This window comes from Amblyomma maculatum, chromosome 8 (assembly GCF_055883805.1).
Source record: "Amblyomma maculatum isolate TAMU_Amacu chromosome 8, ASM5588380v1, whole genome shotgun sequence".
Classification (NCBI taxonomy): domain Eukaryota; kingdom Metazoa; phylum Arthropoda; class Arachnida; order Ixodida; family Ixodidae; genus Amblyomma; species Amblyomma maculatum.
This window is the reverse complement of record NC_139351.1, coordinates 90419769-90440986: the sequence shown is the minus strand read 5'-3', so window position 1 is coordinate 90440986 and position 21218 is coordinate 90419769. Positions and strand designations below refer to the sequence as shown.

The window sequence follows — 21218 nt, the reverse complement described above, 5'->3', positions numbered from 1 at the left end:
GACACCGTAGTGGAGGACTCCGGAAATTTCGACCACCTGGGGTTCTTTAACATGCACTGACATTGTACAGAAACACGGGTGCCGTGCTTTTCGCCTTCATCGAAGAGTGGCCGCCGAGGCCGGGATTCGATCCCTCGTCCTTGGGAACAGTATCGAGCACCGTAAAGATAAACACCATGTCACCAGCGGAAACCAGGTTGAAAGCCATTTTCTTCATAAATGTCCATCAGTTGCAGCATCATTTTGCTAAAATAGATTCTACGTGAAACAACAGGTTCAGTGTTGCGATCCAACATGTGTGTCTTCCACAAGCTATGAAGTCCAATAAGGAAAAACATGTCACATGGTTCGTAATCAGATTGTGTAACAGCAAGATACCGCACACTGTACGAATTTAGAACAAAGTCTTTCTTTTGAGTTCTTTGCAGCACGTCCCAAAAGAGAATTACATTTTTGCAATTAATGAAACAGTGCTCAATTGTTTCAGGTAGATCACACAGATGGCAGTTTACAGAAGATATACGGAGCCATGCGCTAATTGGTAGAGATTCTGTGTGTAATTTAAAGAAAAATGTTTTTACGCAAGAAGAAATTGGCATTTTGCCCACCCTCTTTGCACATGACTCTTAAGACTAAAGTATAATGAACGATACAATGGTGGCGGAAAAAGTATTGTTATCATTGTATATTCTTGCACAAAACAGAATATAAGTACTTAAGCGCTCGTCCATGTCGTCTAACCGTCCGTGTACTTTTTGCGCTATTTTTCATCATGATATAAGTATTCATTTGAGAACAGTACTGTCAAAAGCCATACCGAAGAATAAACTTCCTGCATAAATCCTTGTAAATGTGGGCGGTCAGTAAAACCTGAAGAAGCCACTAAGTTGGGAAGCTTATGCATGAAATCAATTTGCAGGAATGCTCTAATAATCGGATGTGAATAATCACGAAAGAAGAAGAAACGGGCAACTATAACTGGCTTACATATAGATGCTCTAAGCTGAGCCCTCTTGCACAAACAGGTCTCAATAGGTTATCACGTTGAATCGGTTCAAAGTTTGATGAAACGTCGCAAATATTAGGTGAAAACACTGGATGTAACGCCTTGCTCAGTGGAGGATCTGAAGCATGTAAAAAAATTTTGTCGCCAGAAACATGTTGCAGGCCTGAGCCCAACCGAAGATTGAAAGCCGATAGGGGATGAACATATTTAGCATAACGCTGGAAGACTGGAACTCGCTCTTTCCAGTAATGTGCACTTGACTTCATTGCATGCAGTGGAATGCCAAAATATTTAGGAGGCACAAATGAGCAGCCCACTCCTGCAGATAGAGCAGTGTTGAGCCCTATGAATCAAACCAAAGGCCAGAACTATTGCAGTGATTCATCTGAGCACCATAAACGATGCTAAATTGTTATATGCTGGTTATAACTTTCTTCTATTCTTGGTTTGTCTGTGCAAGAAAATGAAAGATCATCCTCATATGCAAACACCTTAACCTCATTTCCAAGGAGAGGGAAGCCATGGATACTATACTGTTATGTAGAACACTCAAACAAAGTGGCTCCAGGTAAAGGGCAAAAAGCAGCGGATACATCGGACAGCCTTGCTGCACAGAAGAGTTGATTGGTACGGGGTTTGATAGGTGGCCATTTAAAATAAGGCGATTAGTACTATTCTTATAGAAAAGTTGCACCCCCAGAACCAACATTCGCTCTCTCGAGTAGAGAAAACAAGAACGAATGGCGAAGTCGGTCGAATGCTTTTGCAAGGTCGACCTGAAGTAAAGTAACCTGATCATGAGAGCAGGAGCACGATTCGAGGGTTGTGCGCGCAATGTGTACATTACTTTTAATGGTACGGTACCTCAAGCCAAACGTCTGGTAAGGGTCAATGAGAACCGGCACGCGTGCCGGGGGCGGAGAAGAGGACGCCCATTTCTGATGGAAATAAAAGTTGTGCAACCAACCAACCGGCAGTGACTGAGGGTGCCCCATGCTTCGTCGCGTCCACATCACTTGGGAGCACCCAATAAGTGCATGGCGCACCCAGTAAGCGGATAAGACGTCACCCATACAGAAATGTCAGTGTGCTTCAATGGAAAAGTTTATGGTCAGCTATGACTGACTATCTATGGACTTTTATAGTCAGCCACAAAGTGTCACTGGAATATCTACAGGTAGCTATAGAAAATTCTATACCCTTCTGAATAACTTCTGAACCATACAAAATCTCCTTACCTAGCTATAGAAAACCATATGTTCGAAGAATAGCCATACTGTTATTTTTAGTTGTCTATAGCGATGGGAATGGCTCTAAAGCTATAGACTGCAAGCCATATTTGGTTCACAGGAAAGAAAAGGCGCAGTATCTGTCACACTTGTTTTTGTGGAACCTGAACCGGAAAAAGAAAGGAGCCATAGTGGAGGGCTACGGAGTAATTTTGACCACCTGGGGATCTTTAACGTACGCTGACATGAGGTGGTGAAGAGTGGCAGTTCCTGGCCCTATGGGGCTGGGACGGTAGGTCAACGCCGCTTGCGGCGGGGGCTAGCCAGCCACCAAATTTTATCTGTTGTAGGCCGTCATTGCACCCGGTAGTGGACGACGGCTGTTGTTGCAGCCCGCGTCTTTCTCTCCCTCTTCCTTTTCCTTTCTTCTCTATTTTGTCTTCTTTCCACACGAGGCAGAGGAGGAGGCTCAGCTACACAGCCAGTAGCAGGCCCGTGCATTTTCTTTTCCTTCTTCCTACAGCCACAACAGCAACGCTGACATCGCACAGCACACCACGCCTCTTCGTTTCGCCTCCATCGAAACGTAGCCGCTGTGGTCGGGTTCGAACCAGGGTACTACGGCACAGTAGTCGGGCGTCTTACCACTGCACCACCCCGGCGGGGCAGACTGCAAGCCATTGAATCAGTTTTAACAATCTATAGAAATGTTCCCGAGTCTACAGACCAGTAGCCAGTTATCTTTCGCTGCCAATAGAGGTGTAAATGCCTCTAAAGCTAAATACTTCGAGCCATATAAACATTCTCAGACATATGTTCTTGAAACTATAGACCAGTAGTAATACAGTAACCTTTAGCTGTCTATGAAAATTTGAGTGCCTCTAAAGCTACAATTAAACAGCAAACCATATAGGCTGTTTTAGCTGGCTATAGAAAAGTATGTTCCTGAAGCTATATAAAAGCAGTAATAGTTATACTTAGCTGTTTAAGAAATGTAAATGCCTCTAAAATTAGACTTTAAGCCATATAAGCTATTTTAGCTAGCTATTGAAAAGTGTATGTTCCTGAAGGTATATATAATCAGTATAGTAATAGTTACCTCGAGCTGTTTGTAGAAATGTGAATGCCTTTAAAGCGAGACTAAGCCATATAAGCTCTTTTAGCTGAATATAGAAAAGTATGTTCCTGAAGCTATAGACCAGTGTAGTAATAGTTATCTTTAGAAGCTATAGACCAGTGTAGTAATAGTTATCTTTAGAAGCTATAGACCAGTGTAGTAATAGTTATCTTTAGTTGTTTATATAGTTATCTTTAGCTGTTTATAGAAATGTAAATGCCTATAAAGGTATACATTTTAGCTGGCTATAGAAAAGTGCTCTTGAAGCTTAAGACTAGCAGTCATACAGTTATCTGCAGATGTCCATAGAGATGAAAATGCCTCTAAAGCTGCAGATTAAAATCCATAGGAACTTTTAGCTAGCTACACAAAACTTATGTTCCTGACGCTATACATCTGTAGTCATACAGCTATATTTAGCTACCTATAAAGATGTAAATGCCTTTAAAGGGTACAGACTTCAAGCCATAAAACTCTTAACTGGCTATAGAACATTGTATATACCAAATGATATACTCCAACAGTCCCACGTATACCCTTCTTTAGCAGGAGTCCCCGGGTTCAATCCCGACCGCCGACGGCTGCATTTCGATGAAGGCGAAAGGGAGTGGCGTCCGTGTGCTGTACGATTTCAGTGCACGGTGCAGAACCCCATGTGGTATAAATTTTCGGAGTCCTCCACTGCAGCGTCTCATAGCTTACTTTGAGACGTTAAACTCCACAAGCCAAGCCAAGCAGCCTATATAAATTTGGGAATGTATGCATATGAAGGTACATACATCGTTGGTTCGAATATCCTCGCGAGACTTTTGTCTAGGAGCTGTGAGCTATATGCATCGAAAAATCGCATGACACCACCCCGAAACTATATGCAACGGTTGCTTCACAATTTTTATATGAATTCAAGAAGAGACACACAAATAGACACACAAATACATACACATAGACATGCATTTGAAGGTGCATATATCGGCGGTTCGGATCCCTCTCACGAGTTCCTTCAAGGTTTATTAGCAGATATATACTATATGGTACTGTAAATCGTATGACATCAACTGCAATGCTGTACGACAAATGGATTGCGTCAGTCTTGTACAATTGGTGGGATCACTGTTTCCGCATGTCTGCCTGTGGTGAGTGCCTCCGGCCCATGGTGGTTTTCGTCGCGTTGACCACTGATCCATTTTCAGCTGTCTAGGCATCGAATTGAAAATAAACGTCCAAAGATATAGGATGGATGTATAGATCCATAAGCAAGCTATATAAACTGTCATCAGTAGTTTATAGCTGACCATAGAAAATGCTAATGACTGCAATACATAGGACATCATTAGACCATAGAATAGGTTAGACTTTTATACCATTGACTATAGCAAAAGCTAAACTCTGCCATAAGAACAGCTACAGCTTTTTGGCCCAAATATCTATAGCCGACAATACAAAAGATATTCTATAGTTGACCATAACAATTTATACCTGACTTATAGGAAATGCTAGACTGCAGTACCTATGCAACAAGAAGTCTGTAGAATATGTTAGACATCTATAGAACAGACCATAGCAAAACCTAAAGGTTACATAAGAATGGCTATATATATCTGGGCCAAATAACTAGCCTACCATACAAAGGATTTTCTATACCTGACCATAGGAAATTTTTGTATGAGCACATACGAGGCGCACTGGAGGAATGCGTCTAACCAGATGTGAGCGGTTGCCCTGAGCCCTTTTAAGAGCATAAGCTTACTACTTTCATTTGCACATACCACATCAAATTGCTGCAGCATTTTAGTCTAAATGCTGTCACTGTACTTCATGTACAAGAATGTGGCATCATCACATAATTGGGGTATGTATACCACACAACTAGGGCAAGCCTGTTGTGACATCATGGGTAGCTATGTTGTGATGTCATCATGTATGTCACATGACCAGGGTAGCCACATTCTGACGTCAAAACGTAACTAGGTAGTCGCCATGGGTAGCTGTGTTGTGACATCCCCACAAGTTCCCCTCATGCGCACGGACGCATTCAGTGCTGGTTTATAGCTAAAACTAGCTCACTTCTTAGCGGACACCTCAAATGCATTGTGAGAGCAGTGTCACGCTGAAGCAGAAATAACACCCATAGCGCCATCTCTGCCGCACTCACAAGCAGATCATTGCAGAATATGTCACCAACCTACCTAACAGCCCCAGCTCCTACAGATCGATAGGTCCGCCGGTCGGAATCGACCAATAAGAGCGGGCCCAGCCGATCAGTTTGCGAGTTTTTGTGATGTGTCGTAGTAAATCAACCCCCAAAAGAGCACTCTGCATCCATCACTGTTTCCCACGCTTCCGTCAGGACTAGTACACAACCAGGGACCATATTATACAATGATCCCAACACAAACCCGTCACAAACTGACAGATTAGGCCCGCTCCTATAAGCCAATTCTAGCCGGCAGACATAGTGAGGCTGATAGGTTTGAGAGTCTTTGTGATGTAACCGTTGAATCGCCTGAGGAGCTCATTGCACGAAACCCGCGTTACCAACGTCTTCAACGAAGTATTCGTGTTTCAATTCGCCGTGGTGTGTGAAAGCCTGCGTTCACTGCAGTCTGTCTAGGTATCCTCCCCATCAGCACATGCAGACTCGTCACTGCAGCAGCTGCGATTGATTTCAGCATAACAAATGGCATCGCCTGCAAAAATGCCTGAGCGGAACAATGGGGCCAGACAACAGGAAAGCGTCGGCAATAAACCCATTGAATACTTAAGTCTGTTCTCGATTACCGGAGAGGCATTTTTTCCTCACCCGTGCTGCCTGCTCAGCTGCTTCTCTGGGGGGCTGCACCTTCCAAACAGTCGTCACTGTAAATGCTCCTATGCCCCTTTACGTGCTATACGGCTGTGCACCGGGTCGAAAACGCGCCGGAGACAAAACTGAATTCTGAAATACGGCGTGTAACCCCAAGCCTATTTCTTTGGAAAGCAAGTCTTCTGATGGCACATACAGAAATCTCCCCTACCGTGAAATAATGCTGTACAATGTTATGCTATGTATTTTCGCTTTGAGCTTGAATGTGGAAGCGTACATCCTACTGCGAGTACAGTACAGAGAATAAGTGCAATAAAATGCAATAAGGTGCTTTCACTAGGACCCCTCATTTTGACTTCTGTATTCCCTGGTGTTCAATACTACTTGCTTCAGACTGCACCAGTGTGCATATGAATGAAGTTTGGTTTGGTTTAGGGGGTTCAACGTCCAAAAGCAACTCGGGCTATGAGACGGCGTAGTGGGATTTCGAAAAGATTACCTGGGGTTCCTTAACGTGCACTAATTGCACAGCAGTTCCGTGATAAAGGCCTACTATGAACAGGCTTCTCGCCTTACCAGAGTAAAGAATTCCAGTAGTTTCAAACTTGCTACAGTCACATACAGGCCGCTGTTTCAGGAAAGCCAGCCAGTGATCTTTAAATATGGGTTTTGTGAGGTGTAAATATGGCCTCTGAGGTAATACCAGTGTTAGAAGACATCAGAAGAGGTAAAACATGTTAACAGGTAAATCTTGGATAACTACTACTACGTAGTTTCAGCAATTTCCTCTGGAACAAAAAAAGACTGCCGATAAACGCTTGCTAGATAAATAAGCTAACCACCCTATGAAATTATAAGCAACAGACTTCTTATGCATCTGAATTGCTTGATGTGGTCCAACATAAAAAATTCCCTCTCACCCGTTCACAATGCGACAGCAATGCCTATTTTAAACTCAGTTAATGCACACCAATATTAAGTTCTTGCTTCCAATCTCCTGCCTTTTCATGCAATTGCTCAACGCCTATCAAATATTGCTTCCAAGTGCCTTTTATTTTTTTGGTTGGTAAAGCAGTCACGTTTATAATTGGGCCTGCATGTGCCCACTTGCGCTTGCTTTGAATTAACTTGCGTATGAGTGGAAGTTGATGAACATGTCATCATGAGAGGCTGGTAGTTTATTACATGTCATGCCAGGTTGCGGTGATGACGCAGTGGACACCCAGGCAGCGGCCAAGCGGAGCTGCCCGTTTACACCGCCATGGAGCAAACAAGTAGAGTGAACGGATCCAATAGCATGTGGCATTTATGTCATACCGCACCACACAATCAGAATTTACACGGATGCCGTCGCAGTTTCTCCTCCAATGCGGCATTTATGCTGTTGCAAAAATCAGTTCATTTATCATCAGCAGAGTAAGATTTACTGCTGGTCTACAGCAATATCAGTTTCTAAAATTTCAAATGCGTATATGCTCGGCGCTGTGACTCTGGAAACTTCTGAATATCACACTTCATTCCATCCCCACGTGCGCAGCAACATCAAGCGAGGCACCAGGGCGGCACAAAGAAGTAAATTAAATGCAGCCCTGTAATCCTGTCACACAGGATACCTGTTCTTGCTGGGGGAAATGGACCCTCATCTCCGCTCCCGCCTAATCAATGGCACATATCAGGCAGAGACACTCTCGCGATGCAGCCAAGCATACGTGATAATGTGACGGTAAGCATGTAGATTTGCTCCACATAAGTCATTGTCTTGCCTGACCTGGCTAGATGCGTCACTGAGCTAAAATGTGATGCGTGTAATATTCTAATTAAGCTTTACAAGATTATCAGTTGCTTTCGTTTTGCATCACCTTTCTGGTGATGCTTCTGTTGCAAGTAGTTCTACAGGGCAGAGGAAATGGCAGAGGCACAGCCAGTGGCCAATGCAATGAAGTACAGGTACCATGCACTCCAGCACTTTTATTGTCACAGGGGGAAGGCAACCATCTTGAGTTCAAAACAACACATTAGTTGTGGGGGACAGGTTCATTTGGGAAGAACATACAAAAATAAAAGCAAATCACAACATTTCAACATCATCTCTGTTTTACACAGATAAAAAAGATAATACAGTACTTTTTTTTCCCGAGAATGTGAATGCACCCAGCACATAGGCAGCACATCTCATTTTCACAGGTCACACATCTACATTGGGCTCTATGTACAGAGTATGGAGGGAAGGAATGGGGGGGTCACGTCAGACAGCATTGGCGAAGCTTTTGAGCTTCGTGCAGTAACAACAATGACCTCGAACTGCATTGGTCACAAATAAAGGTGAGCCGACAACTATGAGAAGATGAATGTGAAATGGTCTTCTTCGGTGAGATCAACTTCGGGGCCCATTCACCGTCGCTCGCGGTACCGGCGCTCGACACGGCTTGGCGGGGGGCGTGCTGTTCTCCTGATGAAGTCATCGACCGTCATTTCATACTGTGGCACAAATGAAAAGAGGGGATGGAGAGTAAATTCGGGTGACTGAGGCAATCAGAGCAGTTAGTCGTTAAAAAAAAGCGGTCTTAACTAGAACACTTCCCTCTCTTGTTTTGTTTTTTTTTTTTTTACAAATTTTTTCAACCCTGCATATCAACAACACATAGTTCATAATACCCCTTATAAAAGAATGGAACCAGTGCAGCTTCTTTGCATAAGTGGATACAGGTGTCCATCACCTAAGAATGCTCACTGAACTAACAATTCTTAATTTTGCATTGACAGAAATGACACAAAGGACCGATCAAGCTGACAATAAAAACGACTAACTTGTTGAACAAGTTAGGAACGGACTACTATTAATGCAAACTCAGTTAATCTGAACTGCTGGTTTATGCAAACTGTCACTTTGGTACCGTCAAATGTATTAAAACGGCACCGTTATTTCAGTCACACAGTTGGAATGACTGCAAGTTGGCTGTATGAAGAACAAAAAAAGTAGTCAAACCCGGTTATAACGAACAGCGTGATTTTCCAGGATTTGTTCGATATACCAAATATACCGTTATAGCCGAACTCGCTTTTAGCGAATTTCAGTACCTAGTTCGTTATACAGGACATTGCGAGGTCGGCGAAAACATGCTAATGAAAGTAATGCCACACCACTCACCATGCATAGTCTGCTCCGAAAGCAATTTATTGTTCAGCAATCTGCACTCACTTGCAGTCGGAAAGTGCTTCAGACAAAGTAGGACAAGGGCGATCATCTTCTGGCAGCGGCTCCTCATATTCCATGACGCCAGATGCCAGCACACCAGCAACAATTTCCGCATCGAGTGGGCTTGCCGTCACGGCTATCTCGTTATGAACAGCCACGAAATCTTCAAAGCAAACTTCATCGGGCACAGCGTACGGAATGCGGACAAGTTCTTCCCAAAGAGTGGCCAATTCTTCGGCTTCAGCTGCACTCGCGGTGCTGGTGGCCTTGGCACCCGCCTACGGAGTCCGGCATACCAAAAACAGTTCTCGATTGTGTTGCGTGTTACGTCTTGCCAGGTGCGGTTTATCATTTGGTTTGCGCCTAACAGATTTATCCTGGGATCTTCTTTCATCTGCAGGTTCACCAGGAGCCACTCAACTATGCACTTTCGGTATCCCTGCTTGAATCACGGATAATCCCCTGGTGTACTGGTTGCAACACTGTCGCCGCGTTCGGTGGCAGAAAAAAAAAGAGTTCAATGTTCCTGAGCGAGGTGCCACAATGGTGGGTTAAACAACTGTTCAGCAACAAGCAAATTTTGCATCCGCTAAGCGCAAGCTCACCGTCCCAGTCACTCAGCCACAACTCTAACAATGCCCTGGTCATCCAGGCTTTCCTGTTGGGAGTGGTACGTGACCAGCAGCGAAGCACATCCCCGAAGGCACATTGGTGACTTGAATTTCTCTATGACAAGTGGGTGCCAGTTCGATAAGCCGTCCATGTGCGCAGTAAGAAGCACTGCCACATGCTTTATGGAGTTTGCCGCCATGGCACTTCTCATTTTTAAGTGCCAGGGTTCTACTCAGCAGCATCTGCCAGAACAAAGCTGTCTCATCCATGTTAAATATTTCGCATGGTTTTACTTCTTTGTTACCTCATTCCAGGCATCCTCTATCCATTTGTTGGCATTTTCCGTGTCAACTGCCTGCCACTCTCCCTCAACCACCTTTCCTGTGAAGGGGCATAATGGTCCTTAAACCTCTGCAGCCATCCACTGTCCCCCCCCCCCCCCCCCCTCAAATTCCTTCAATATTCAAAATGCAGGCGAAATCTCTTGCCTTTTGTTGCAGTACGAGGCCACTGACAGGAAGATTTCGTGCACGCACATCCACAAAGCACGCATACAAGGATTTCTCAAGTTCGTCATAGGCAGCAGCTTCCGGATGCATCGGCCGTCAGCATTCAGTCATACGCAAGCATTTGCCTGAATGGCTGCTTTGTTTTTGAGGATCGTGCTCAGCATGCTCCTCGCGATACCAAAGTGCGCCGTGATGTCAGATGTTTTTCCTGCACGTTCGACGCAGTGAAGAATCTCCACTTTGTCGCAAAGCGGCAGACCTTGCCGCTTCTTCATCGTCATCCTGAAGCACCGAACGCACGAACACAGCAGGTACTAAGCTTGTTCAGAACCTTTACAGCACCACCACACCACAGTGACAAACAATGCGACAACGTCGTCGACTAATGTGAACAAAGAAAGAATGGAGGATAAAAAAAAAGGAGATAGGCTCTCTCCTCTTCTGAGTCCTGAAACCATCTCTGTCCGGTTTCTCCTCATTCATGATCGGCCTGGAGCAACAAGCACGTAGCTAGATCACGTGGTGAGCAGTTGCCGAATACAGTGAAGTCCATTTATAACGATACCAGATATAGCGATATATCGCTTATAACGATCAAATTCTTGAGATTTATCATTTTGCCTATTGCCCCTATGTAAAAACAAGCCAGATATACTAATCGATTATCGGCGGTACATTGGATATGATAGCTTTATCGCCACCCGATAGGTGTTTACTATGAAAATTTGACTGAATATTCAATAAAAGTGAAAATATTAAAAAGATAATGACGTGAAAGTTCGACATATGCAGCGAAAACGGAAGGAAATGAGCACTGTCATCATCGCAATCACAGCCGCGCAAAGGGTGCTGCTGTGGCCGTATCGCCATCGCCATCACTGATTCTGCGTTCGTGGAAGATGGCGGCGACCACATTGATGGACGGCGCGATAGCTCACGAGATGAAATGGCAGATTCATAGAGATTTTTGGCAGGGTTTCAAGGTTGGAAGCCTCGTGAAAAAATACGGACATTCACATTCTACGATTTTAACAATCATCAAGGCTGGGGATGTCCTTCAATTCATCCAGCCGGTAATGTTTCGTGCACGCAAAAAGGACTCCCGCAAGTGTGCACGCTACTGGAAGCGATGCTCACCGCGATTGTCAAGCTTCATGTGCTGCTCAAGCGAGCCCGAATTTGCAACTTCTTTAAGTTATTTAAGTTATTTACGGTGATTAGCATTATTCAACCAGATGTACTTATCGCTAGTAGCAAACAAGCCTACAACATGGGAAAATACGTGGGTGTGCTTTTTTTTTTTAATTTTTCTTTTTTTTTCCGCCAGTCCAGATATAATGATAATCAGTTATAACGATTGGATTTTCAGGTTTTCTCAATATTGTTATCAGTGGACTGTACTGTAGGAGCGCTGCAGTGCAGCGGGGCGATCGCGGCCGTGACAGCGGCATTAGCGGCGTCAAGGGGAAAGAGATAAAGGGAGGATGCGCAGAGGCAGCACAGAAGGGCTGCAGGGATGCTCGGCTTGTTTGGCGCTTGCCCACTCTCAGTGCGTGCTCTCCAAAGCAATTTATTGTGGTGGCACCAGCCGGCCAGGCCGTTTCCGGCACACCCGTGCATGTGGGTGTTCATCAATCACATGAAATCAAGTTTGCTATAACCAATGTCATTATAGAAAGTACATTTATCATGAATAATGCTAAGACAGCTTCGAGTGTTCGACATAAAGGATAATTCGCTCTACCCGGGTTCGTTATAAACGGGTTTGACTGTACAGTCACAGAAAAAAATTTGGGCCCCCAATATTTCGGACACGCTTGATTATTAGGTCTGTTTGGTAACACTGCAGCTTGTTCCATAGAACTAATGTGTATGAGCACCTGAAATTACGGACGTATTGACCGATTACTCCATTTTCCGTACTCCATTTGCATTTGCAGTGTCACCGCTGCCAATAGCCAAGCTTTCACGTATGATGGGACATTTTAGGCCTCAAGAGGATCCAAAATGTTATCAAATAAAGCAGAATTTAAGCTAGTAAGATGATATTAGAAATGGGGCCCTTTTCGCAGTGCGACGCAGTAGCAGCCTTCAGACAACCCTGCAGCGTTTTGAGGACGGTTCATTGCAAGGACTGCAATGGCTAATGCGGGCAAGCACCTTCAAGCTGATCTGATTCAGCGAACTCACAGTGGCAGATTCACTTTCGCATCTGGACTTCGCCTAAGCTTGTGCATTCATCAGCAAATGCACCAGCTTGTGCATTCACAGCCATCAAAAGCCGGTTACCACCCGTCGCCTGTGTAAACACTGAGCGGTGAGATAGTCAAGCATCGAAATTGACACAAAACTATTTTTCGGACATTTTCGCGGCCCCTAGCGTGTCCGAAAAATTGGTCGCCGACTGTAATTTGCTGTGCATACCGATCGCTTCTCCGGTGGTCTTGAAGGTCGAGAGGAGACTCCATGGTTGTACTCAATGTGATGAATGGTGCGGTCATAGTGATAAGCCATGGCATCCATTGGGAAAGGAGGCTATGGAAATGAGATGCCAAACCATCAGTTGCTTTCAGTGCCGGCTGGTCAACACGAGACCGGTCAGGTCCAACCACGTTTACGGCATGAAAACTGAACGTAAAGTGATGTGAGCAAGCATCCCGAGTTTTCACCTTGTCCTGCACATTTAGCACGTACAGTTTGACCATTTCTTTACCACTAGTACTGATAGAAAATTTTTCGGAACAGATGCCCAGCGCATAAAAAGAAGACTCACCGGTGGGCCATATGGCATTGGAGGCAAAGGTGGCCTCTGGTGGTGGTGGTACTCCCTGAGGTAGTCTTGGTAAGCCTGAAGGGTCAAATAAGTTTTATAACTGAAAAAGCATCCCAAGCTCATGAGAACAAAAAGCCCTGGGTGGCTACAATGCATCACTGCAGCATATTCTGTTAACCACCTACATCATCAGGCTCTTTGATAGTTTTCTAATTCTTTGACTTTAAGTGTAAGCCGCTACTTCGTCAGTAATCATAGACAACCAAAAACACAAGCGAAAACTTGACAAGTCCAGCTTTAAATGTAGATATGAAGGATGCAAGTCCTGAACCATGAATCTACTACAGTGAAAAAAAAAGAGCACTATTACTAGTACATACTTCCAATAGTAGCATTGGCTTGCGAATAAGCTGATGATGCACTTTGTTTTTTCACATAAATACAACTTAGACAGTTACAATAGCTCCTGTAGCATTCTTTGTGACGGCAATACAAAAGCGACCTTTACATAGAATAACTTGTAAATTAATTTTCTAGAAATATTATGGTTTATCTCTGCTTGAACTTGAACATGAACTTCCTCCACAATGTTGACCAAGCTTTCACGGCACCCTGCTCCCAAACATAAAAAGATTAAACCGTTATAAACGTAGTATAGTACAAAATGTTATGTGAGGTTATGACACAACTATCACAGCACACTGTTAGTCAAAGGTGTACCAGTTGCATGGAGGTCACAGAGGACTGAAAGGTCCCTGATGCATGCAATCTAAGCAGCCGTTATCACACACACAAAAAAAAGCAAAAACAAACAAACAAACAAAAAGGGAATGAAAGAAGCATTCCAGCCATACTTGCAAGTGTATCTCCCAGATTGACTTCTATGCATACAAAGAAATGCCAACCAAACAATAAAAACAGTGCAAAGCATGACAGTCATGCAAAAACTCAATAAAATAACCCTTCAACAAAAGTCAAACATTTAATTCAGTTCACGACTTTTCCCCTAATTGTTCACGATATCACAACTCAGGAATGGCTGACTAGCCGACTGCAGTTGGTCGCATAACACATGCCAATTCTCTACCACTGACAAAACCGCTATCATGCTTGGAAATGTTCAAACTTAGAGTAGCTAGAAACCAAATATATTTCCCAAAACACTGCAGCGCAATTTCCTAATATACCGAACCTACATCATCTACACACTATTTACCAACTTCTCCACTTTAAGCACTAAGCCTGCAGACCAGTCATATCCCAAAGAAAGCCAAGATATACATGATGAACAAGAAAGCTGTTAGACAAACACTGAAGATTCGAAGAATATAGCCAATTCAGAAGAAAAAAAAAGTATATAGCAATTTTGGCTTCCAACATAATACTCACTGTACACCATGTCTTCACTATAGCATGTAACATAATTATAATTTATTTCAGTGAAAAGCACAGTTTGTTTAAAGATATCAGTAACAGTATCAACATTAAAAAGTAAACCATATGTGGTAAATACAGATGAATCCTCATGCAGGCCTCGTCTGCAGAATGCAACGGATGAACAGTCAATCTTGCTATGCTGCCACTATGGGGGTCATTCATTCCACAGTTGATTTCAATTCCTTCCTGAACTGCCGAAACTCAGTTTTTAGGGGAGACATTACATGTCCCACATGTAGTTTAGGTCTTAAATTAGTTTCGTTCCCACAACAACAAACTTTAATGTCAGTGAACAAAGCACAAAAGATTCCAACAAAACAAGCCAAAGTGAATAAATAATCTATGCGATTAACACTTCAGTAGCGACACAATTGAAGATGAAACAACATGTTATGTGGACTTACTCCATTCAGTGACGGTGGCTCTCGTCTAACGGGATACCTATCCATGGGCATCCTGTGAAGAATGTTCAAGAATTTATGCAATTTCTATAAGAACACCAAAAGAAAGACACCACTGCAGCAAGTTGAAAAATGACTCCATGACAGTTTGTTCAGACATTGCTAAAAAGCACCAGTTTCCTAAGACTCCATGAAAGATCGTGGATTTAAGCACTATGCACAGAATTGCACGTCGTAGCTGCATTGTTTTCTACGCTTACGTTGCCAAAGACAGCGGTAAGGTCGACAGTATGAAGGAAAAAATTTTTATTTTGCCTTTCTTGCATGAATAGAACAAAAGAGGGCAGAAAATATCAGAATTTTAAAAGAAATGTTATGATTATAATGCAATCTATACCCCTCACCCTAATCATAACCAGGAGGCATGTTAAAATGCGGAAGCAGCGGCTATGTTGACATCATTTAAGACACAACACTAAGGGTGCACGTGCATGATTGAACGAAGCCTCACATACAGCAACCAGCAACACCAGACCACTTTAGCTAGCTTGGAAAGTTTAGAGAAAAAAAAACAAAAACAAGAATACATGCACTATATTGACTCCTAGGTTCCAAGGGACTTGCAGCATTTCGTGCAGCATTTTGTCTCTTTAATTTCAATTTGCAAAATTTACAATTTCTCATCACAGAACATGAGAAATTCCTTATTCAAGTACTTTCGCCATCTCCAAGCACCAAGACATACAGAAAGGTACCCACAATAGTTTTTGGCACATAAAAAAATCACACACAAAAAACTAAGCTGCCTGGCACTCTGCGTACCATGCACAATGCAACCCTTGTTGCCCAAACCAGCCTCCAGGCAGCAAGAAAATTAAGCTTATTTGTGGTTTGGGTGGTCTAAAAAGGTTTAAAACAACAAAATAAACCCCTACATTTTAGCTGCACACATACTTTTACACATTTTTTAACAGAATGCTGTAAAAGTGTCCCGTTCACCCCGCTTGCCTGTCTGTTGTTAGTCTCTATGCGCTGCTTCTTAACCAGACAAACTTATTCAGTTTCCTGGCTGTCTTTGCAATGAGCGAACAAAAGCAACATCCCAATCGGCTCTCAGTGGCCTTGATATCATGTGCATGTTGCAATACTGTATGCTCCATGCACCACCTACAGGGGCGCCACTGAAAGCCACCTAGCCGTCATAGCCACTCGTTCGCAGCGGCGATTTTGAATTTTTTTGTTTGGCCGTTGTCAATTTTTTTTCTACGCTGGCCTGAAGCATAAATAAAAGTACCCCTTTGAGCAGAAGCGAAAACTATGTATGACGACGCTGCAGCCACCTGGGAGATACTAATGCATAACACCTGCCTCTACAAACCAGCGCTAAATGCCTATCCTGAATGTAGAACAAAGCTCCATTGTGGGAGTGCTTCACCGGCTGATCATTACTTAAAGAATTTGCCGACCCTGCCTTTGCTTTGCAAGCATATTTCTTGTGCACATACTGATGCAACCTGACCCAATAAAATATTAGCGCCACTAGCCAATGGATTTTGCCAGCATCACTTTTATATTGATTGCTTATTGGCCAAATTCCGAGGGCTAACACGATGGCATTGTGACGTAAGGGTCTGGCGTGACGCAGGAAATCCGGCATCGTCATCATTGGCCCTGAGCAAGAAAGTCCTAATGGAACAATATTTAGGAATATGCCAAATGTTAGGACAGGTATTATATTTCTCACAAACGTTTCTGCAACTAAAGGAAAGTAATTAAACAGAAATGAAAATTGAGTTAGTTTAGAGTTGAAAATTGAGTGGGTGAAAGTTGAACACGACTTTAAGGTTGCGAGACAGACATGATGCTCATAGGCCAAGAAAGCTCGCTTGTTCAACAGTAATAAAGGTATACCCATCGAGAATGCGCAATGCGAACGGCATCCAACAGCACAATCGCGTTCTATTCTTAAAGGCAAAGCCTAATTAAACATCCCTATGTTTAAAGCATAACCCCATGGGATTAGCCAAGATGATTGATTAGATCGTGACAATGACCTGTTTCATAGGATACAGAGCCGTTAATGAGTGAAACGCGATAAAGCGAGCGCTTACAACCTTCGACAACCTTCTATGCTTCGCAAAGCTAGCTTTAGTAGTAACGCTTCGGTAAAAGCCCAAAAATATTTACAGATACAACTCTCAACAAGCACCACATATAAATGCAACTACCACGTGCTCATCATATCCATTTTAATTTGCACTCAAGATCTATGAAACAACTTGAAAAATTAAGCGCCACAATGCAGCACATGTTGCCCAAAACAAGGTGAACTATTACAGGATTACGTAGTAACCACCACATTTTGTTGCATGCACCTAAACACGAATGGTAGCGAACATCAGAAAATTCACGGCGATGCACCAATATTGTTACGAATACTTTCATATCCAAATAGTCACCTCAGTTAGTTTTCTAATTAGGCAGAATTAAAAAAATACACTCAGGATCTCCACACGACAGATATGCCGTTGCTTCGACCCCGCTGTGGTTTACTTTTTTTTTTTTAATCCTTGGTTCAAGCTACATGAAACGCGCTCTGTAAGCACGTAATGTGCATTTAAATTGGTATAGAATTTTACATTTGCTTTCAAACACTCCTGCTAGGCAAACATCTCGGTGTGTAACAAACCAAGAGCCACATTAAGCTGTCGGTACCCAATGACATTTTATTTCATTGTTACACGTTACACATTCTTTATATTCATGTTTTATTTGCATTACATCTGCCCTCCCTTTTCTGCTAAACCGGCTGCATTTTCTCTCATCCCCTCATACAACTGAGCACAGGGAACAAATATAAATGAGAACCTGTACAAAGCCCCCCACCCAATCCAGGCTATCACTTTTCGTGCTATCTTATTATGTGACTGATCAAATCGAACACAGGGAAATCAGAACAATGGCATCATGCCAAATACTAACTCATGATCAGGCCCGTACCTTCCACGGCGAGCCAGGCGGTAACCTAAGCAGAGCAGAACAAAAGAGAGCAATGGCAAGGGCAGTGTCACCATTACAAAATCCATAGAAATTAGAAAACATGAAAGGGCAGCCGCTCGCTACCATGCTCTCATGCACAGTCCAAATGCAGTCTTTTTGTCTCGCCAAGTTTTCTTGTAAGGCTCACAAAAACAAAAAAGAACAAATTGTTCACAGCAACGGCTGACAATCTACAAACATGAATTACGGCATTTAACACACCAAAGCAACACATGGATATAAGGGATGCTGCAGCAGAGGGCTCCAGAGTGATCAGACCCCACCTGGAGAACTTTACCATGTGCAGAGATCGCACAGCAAACGCAGGTAAAATGCATGTGAACTAGTGTGAGCACATAAAGATTATCTGTACTAGTCACGAAACTGACCTGGCACGAAATTTTCATGCCGCAAAAATGGTGCAAGAAAAACAGACTGGGTGATGACACTCACACCTCCCCGCAGGTAAGAGTGCTCACATACCGCATCTAGAAATAGCTTCAAATCAAGAGTAAATCACCACATTGTGACATAAACAAAGCTTTAACTCAGGTATCCAGGCGATGCTTATAAGATTAATGCCAGGGGTGTAGGAGCTTTTCTTTTTCACCAATACCCAAACAAAAATCCACTTCAAGCTCTGGCCACCTGGCACAAAAAGAGGCACCATTTACATGATCAATAATGAGCAGAGACTAGAAGCTCAAACCGAGTGGAAATAAATACTAATCAGTTTATCAACCTCCTGAACCCAACCGGAAATTTCAAAGGACCAGCTGTAAGAGGGACGTTAGCATGCAATTCACTCTCGCAATCACAAGTCTGCACGAGCCGAGAAGCACAAATGTGCAGCATGGAAAGATTAATCCTTGAATCTGATAAGTTCAAAGTTTCTTTACTGCCAACTAAGAAATTTAAATTAAATTTTAATTAAGAAGTTTAAGAAATGGGTGCAGGCAACACGGAACAGAAACAGTACTCAGCTTAGTTAATAGATGCCTCTCAATATAGGGCTATTGCAAAAAAAATTTATTAGTTCACATTATAAATATTCTAATTCTACATCCCATTTGACCTTGAATTACTGACAGTCGACAACTGCTGTATTTGAAACGGACGCAACCTTCATACCAATGCACAAGGCCTGCCCAGCTAGCTTACAATACATTTCCCATGAATTCTAGTTTCAGTAATGCCAGGACTTAAGACCTAACAATAGTGGAGCCATAGTAGAGCTGGGCAAGCAGCAACTGTGACAAACAAGGCAGAACTATGATTTGGAACTCAAGCTTTCAGGAGATTCGAGCATAGCAGGTACTGTGTTTCTTGCACCTGTACTATCTAGAAAAGCTAGTGGAACTTATGCAAAGCTAACTATAACAAAGTTAACACTTCAGGCCACAACTTGCTACTTGACCATATTTCACTTCCTTGTACCTTGAAAACAAAGCTTGCACTTTCAAAACTAAATTTTCACAGCCTACCCCTTCTGTCCCCACCGACCCTCCAACGATTTGCCATAGGTGTAAAACTTGAATGGACATGTTGAACTCCCCCAAAGCACAACAAGCTTGCCACTCTGTAAACCAGACATCTGAACACTGGAGGCCAGCTGTGCTACCATTTTCATGCAATCATGGGTGGAAGGAGGCTCGAGCCTCATGGAACCGCTCAGAAAGCAGCGATAAATCCAGTGTGGAGCAGCTTTGGAGCAATAAAATGAGAGCCTGGGATCACTCGAATTATGTTTTGGAGCACGTTTCTAGGGCCAAACACTTTCAATAACTGCAACTTCCTTTTGCTGGTAGTAAGGTTGAAAGTTGGGCGAGTTGAATCTGGTTCATTTTGAAGGTAGCGCGAAAAACGAGGACCGAGAATAGAAGGACACAACACGAGCTCGTGTTGTGTCCTTCTATTCTCGGTACTCGTTTTTCGCGCTACCTTCAAAATGTTCCTTTTGCTGACATCCAAAAATATTTAATTTCCTTCTTTTTAATTTAAAATTCAATGCTTTGCTGAGTACTGAGCAAGTTTAGAACAGAGTAGCAGCTAGAGGAATGCTTGCTTCTACACTTCATACCTGAACTTTAAGTTTCACCAAATGCTACTGACTATTTTGACTTGGCAGATTAAAACTTCGATCAGTTTGTAGTTCACATCAATGAGCAGCCCATTTCCCTTTCCTATCTTGCGTATATTCTCTTTAATCTTATGCCTGTGCTGAGCGATGCTGGGGGTTCTTTAATTTGAACATGTTAGCGATAGGATATGCTTTCCAGTACTCTTGAAAACATTTTTAGAGACTGGCACCACAGTGGCGTCACCCCAGTAACATCTCAAGCATGCTTTTTTCCGAAACGGGCTTCACACGTTACTAAGAGGCTCAATGGTAATGTACCTGCTTGTTTTCACAGCATGAACTGCTCGGGCAGTGCTCTGTTGCCAGACAAGTTTCTTAATGGCTCAAGGTAGCCCACAGAGACTGCTCAGCTCTCCGTTCTCGCTTCTCTCATCGCCGGCAATTCAAAAGGTTGGGGGAAGGTGCTATGCCAGGCACACAAAACATTTTTTCACAGCTAATTTAACTGTGAACAAACATTTATTACGCTCTATGCTTTGATACTTTATGAAAATTTTATATGTATAGTCGAACCCCGTTATAAGAGACACTGATGTAACAGACAGTCAGGTATGAGAGACACTATCCACCCAAATTGTTGGCAGCCCTATCCCATTAACTTTTTTTTTTTTTTTTTTAATAGACGTTGTATGTAGAAGACAATCGGCCGTAGAGGACAAGTTAGCCTTGACTTTTGGTACTTGGTTTCGCTTGTAACAGACATTTTAACATTAGATGCGGCCCCATCCATCTCCAGGTTCAGTTGCAGCCATGGCGAAAACACACAAGAGAGACACCTGCGCTGTCATTATTAATTAACGCGTCAGCAAGCAAACAGTAGGTCAGTCAGTTATGAAATGACTAAAAGAAGCCTCTACAGTGGGAGAAGCTCTTCAGGCTTGCCACGAAGAGCACAAGCGCGAGTGCACATTCGATCATCTGCACGAGTCTATCGGAAGCGCACGTTGGGTTCTCCA

General features: G+C 43.1%; 1 protein-coding gene across 3 annotated transcripts in view; it reads right to left on the bottom strand.

The window, feature by feature from the left end:
* Nucleotides 1-7924: 7924 nt before the first annotated feature.
* The window catches only part of LOC146181778 (uncharacterized), a 45661-nt gene continuing 32367 nt past the window's right edge, over nt 7925-21218 (bottom strand). Inside the window, exons 16-20 of one of the 3 annotated variants that reach the window (XM_084576786.1) lie at nt 18066-18108; nt 15087-15138; nt 13246-13320; nt 12897-13007; nt 7935-8633 (exon numbers count right to left, since the gene is read on the bottom strand). In XM_084576786.1, the coding sequence (XP_084432912.1) occupies nt 8547-8633; nt 12897-13007; nt 13246-13320; nt 15087-15138; nt 18066-18108 (368 nt within the window). In that variant the 3' untranslated portion in view covers nt 7935-8546. Of the gene's footprint in view, nt 8634-12896; nt 13008-13245; nt 13321-15086; nt 15139-18061; nt 18109-21218 lie in introns of those variants that run through there. The other 2 variants (XM_084576787.1, XR_014700290.1) reach the window with 2 other exon arrangements.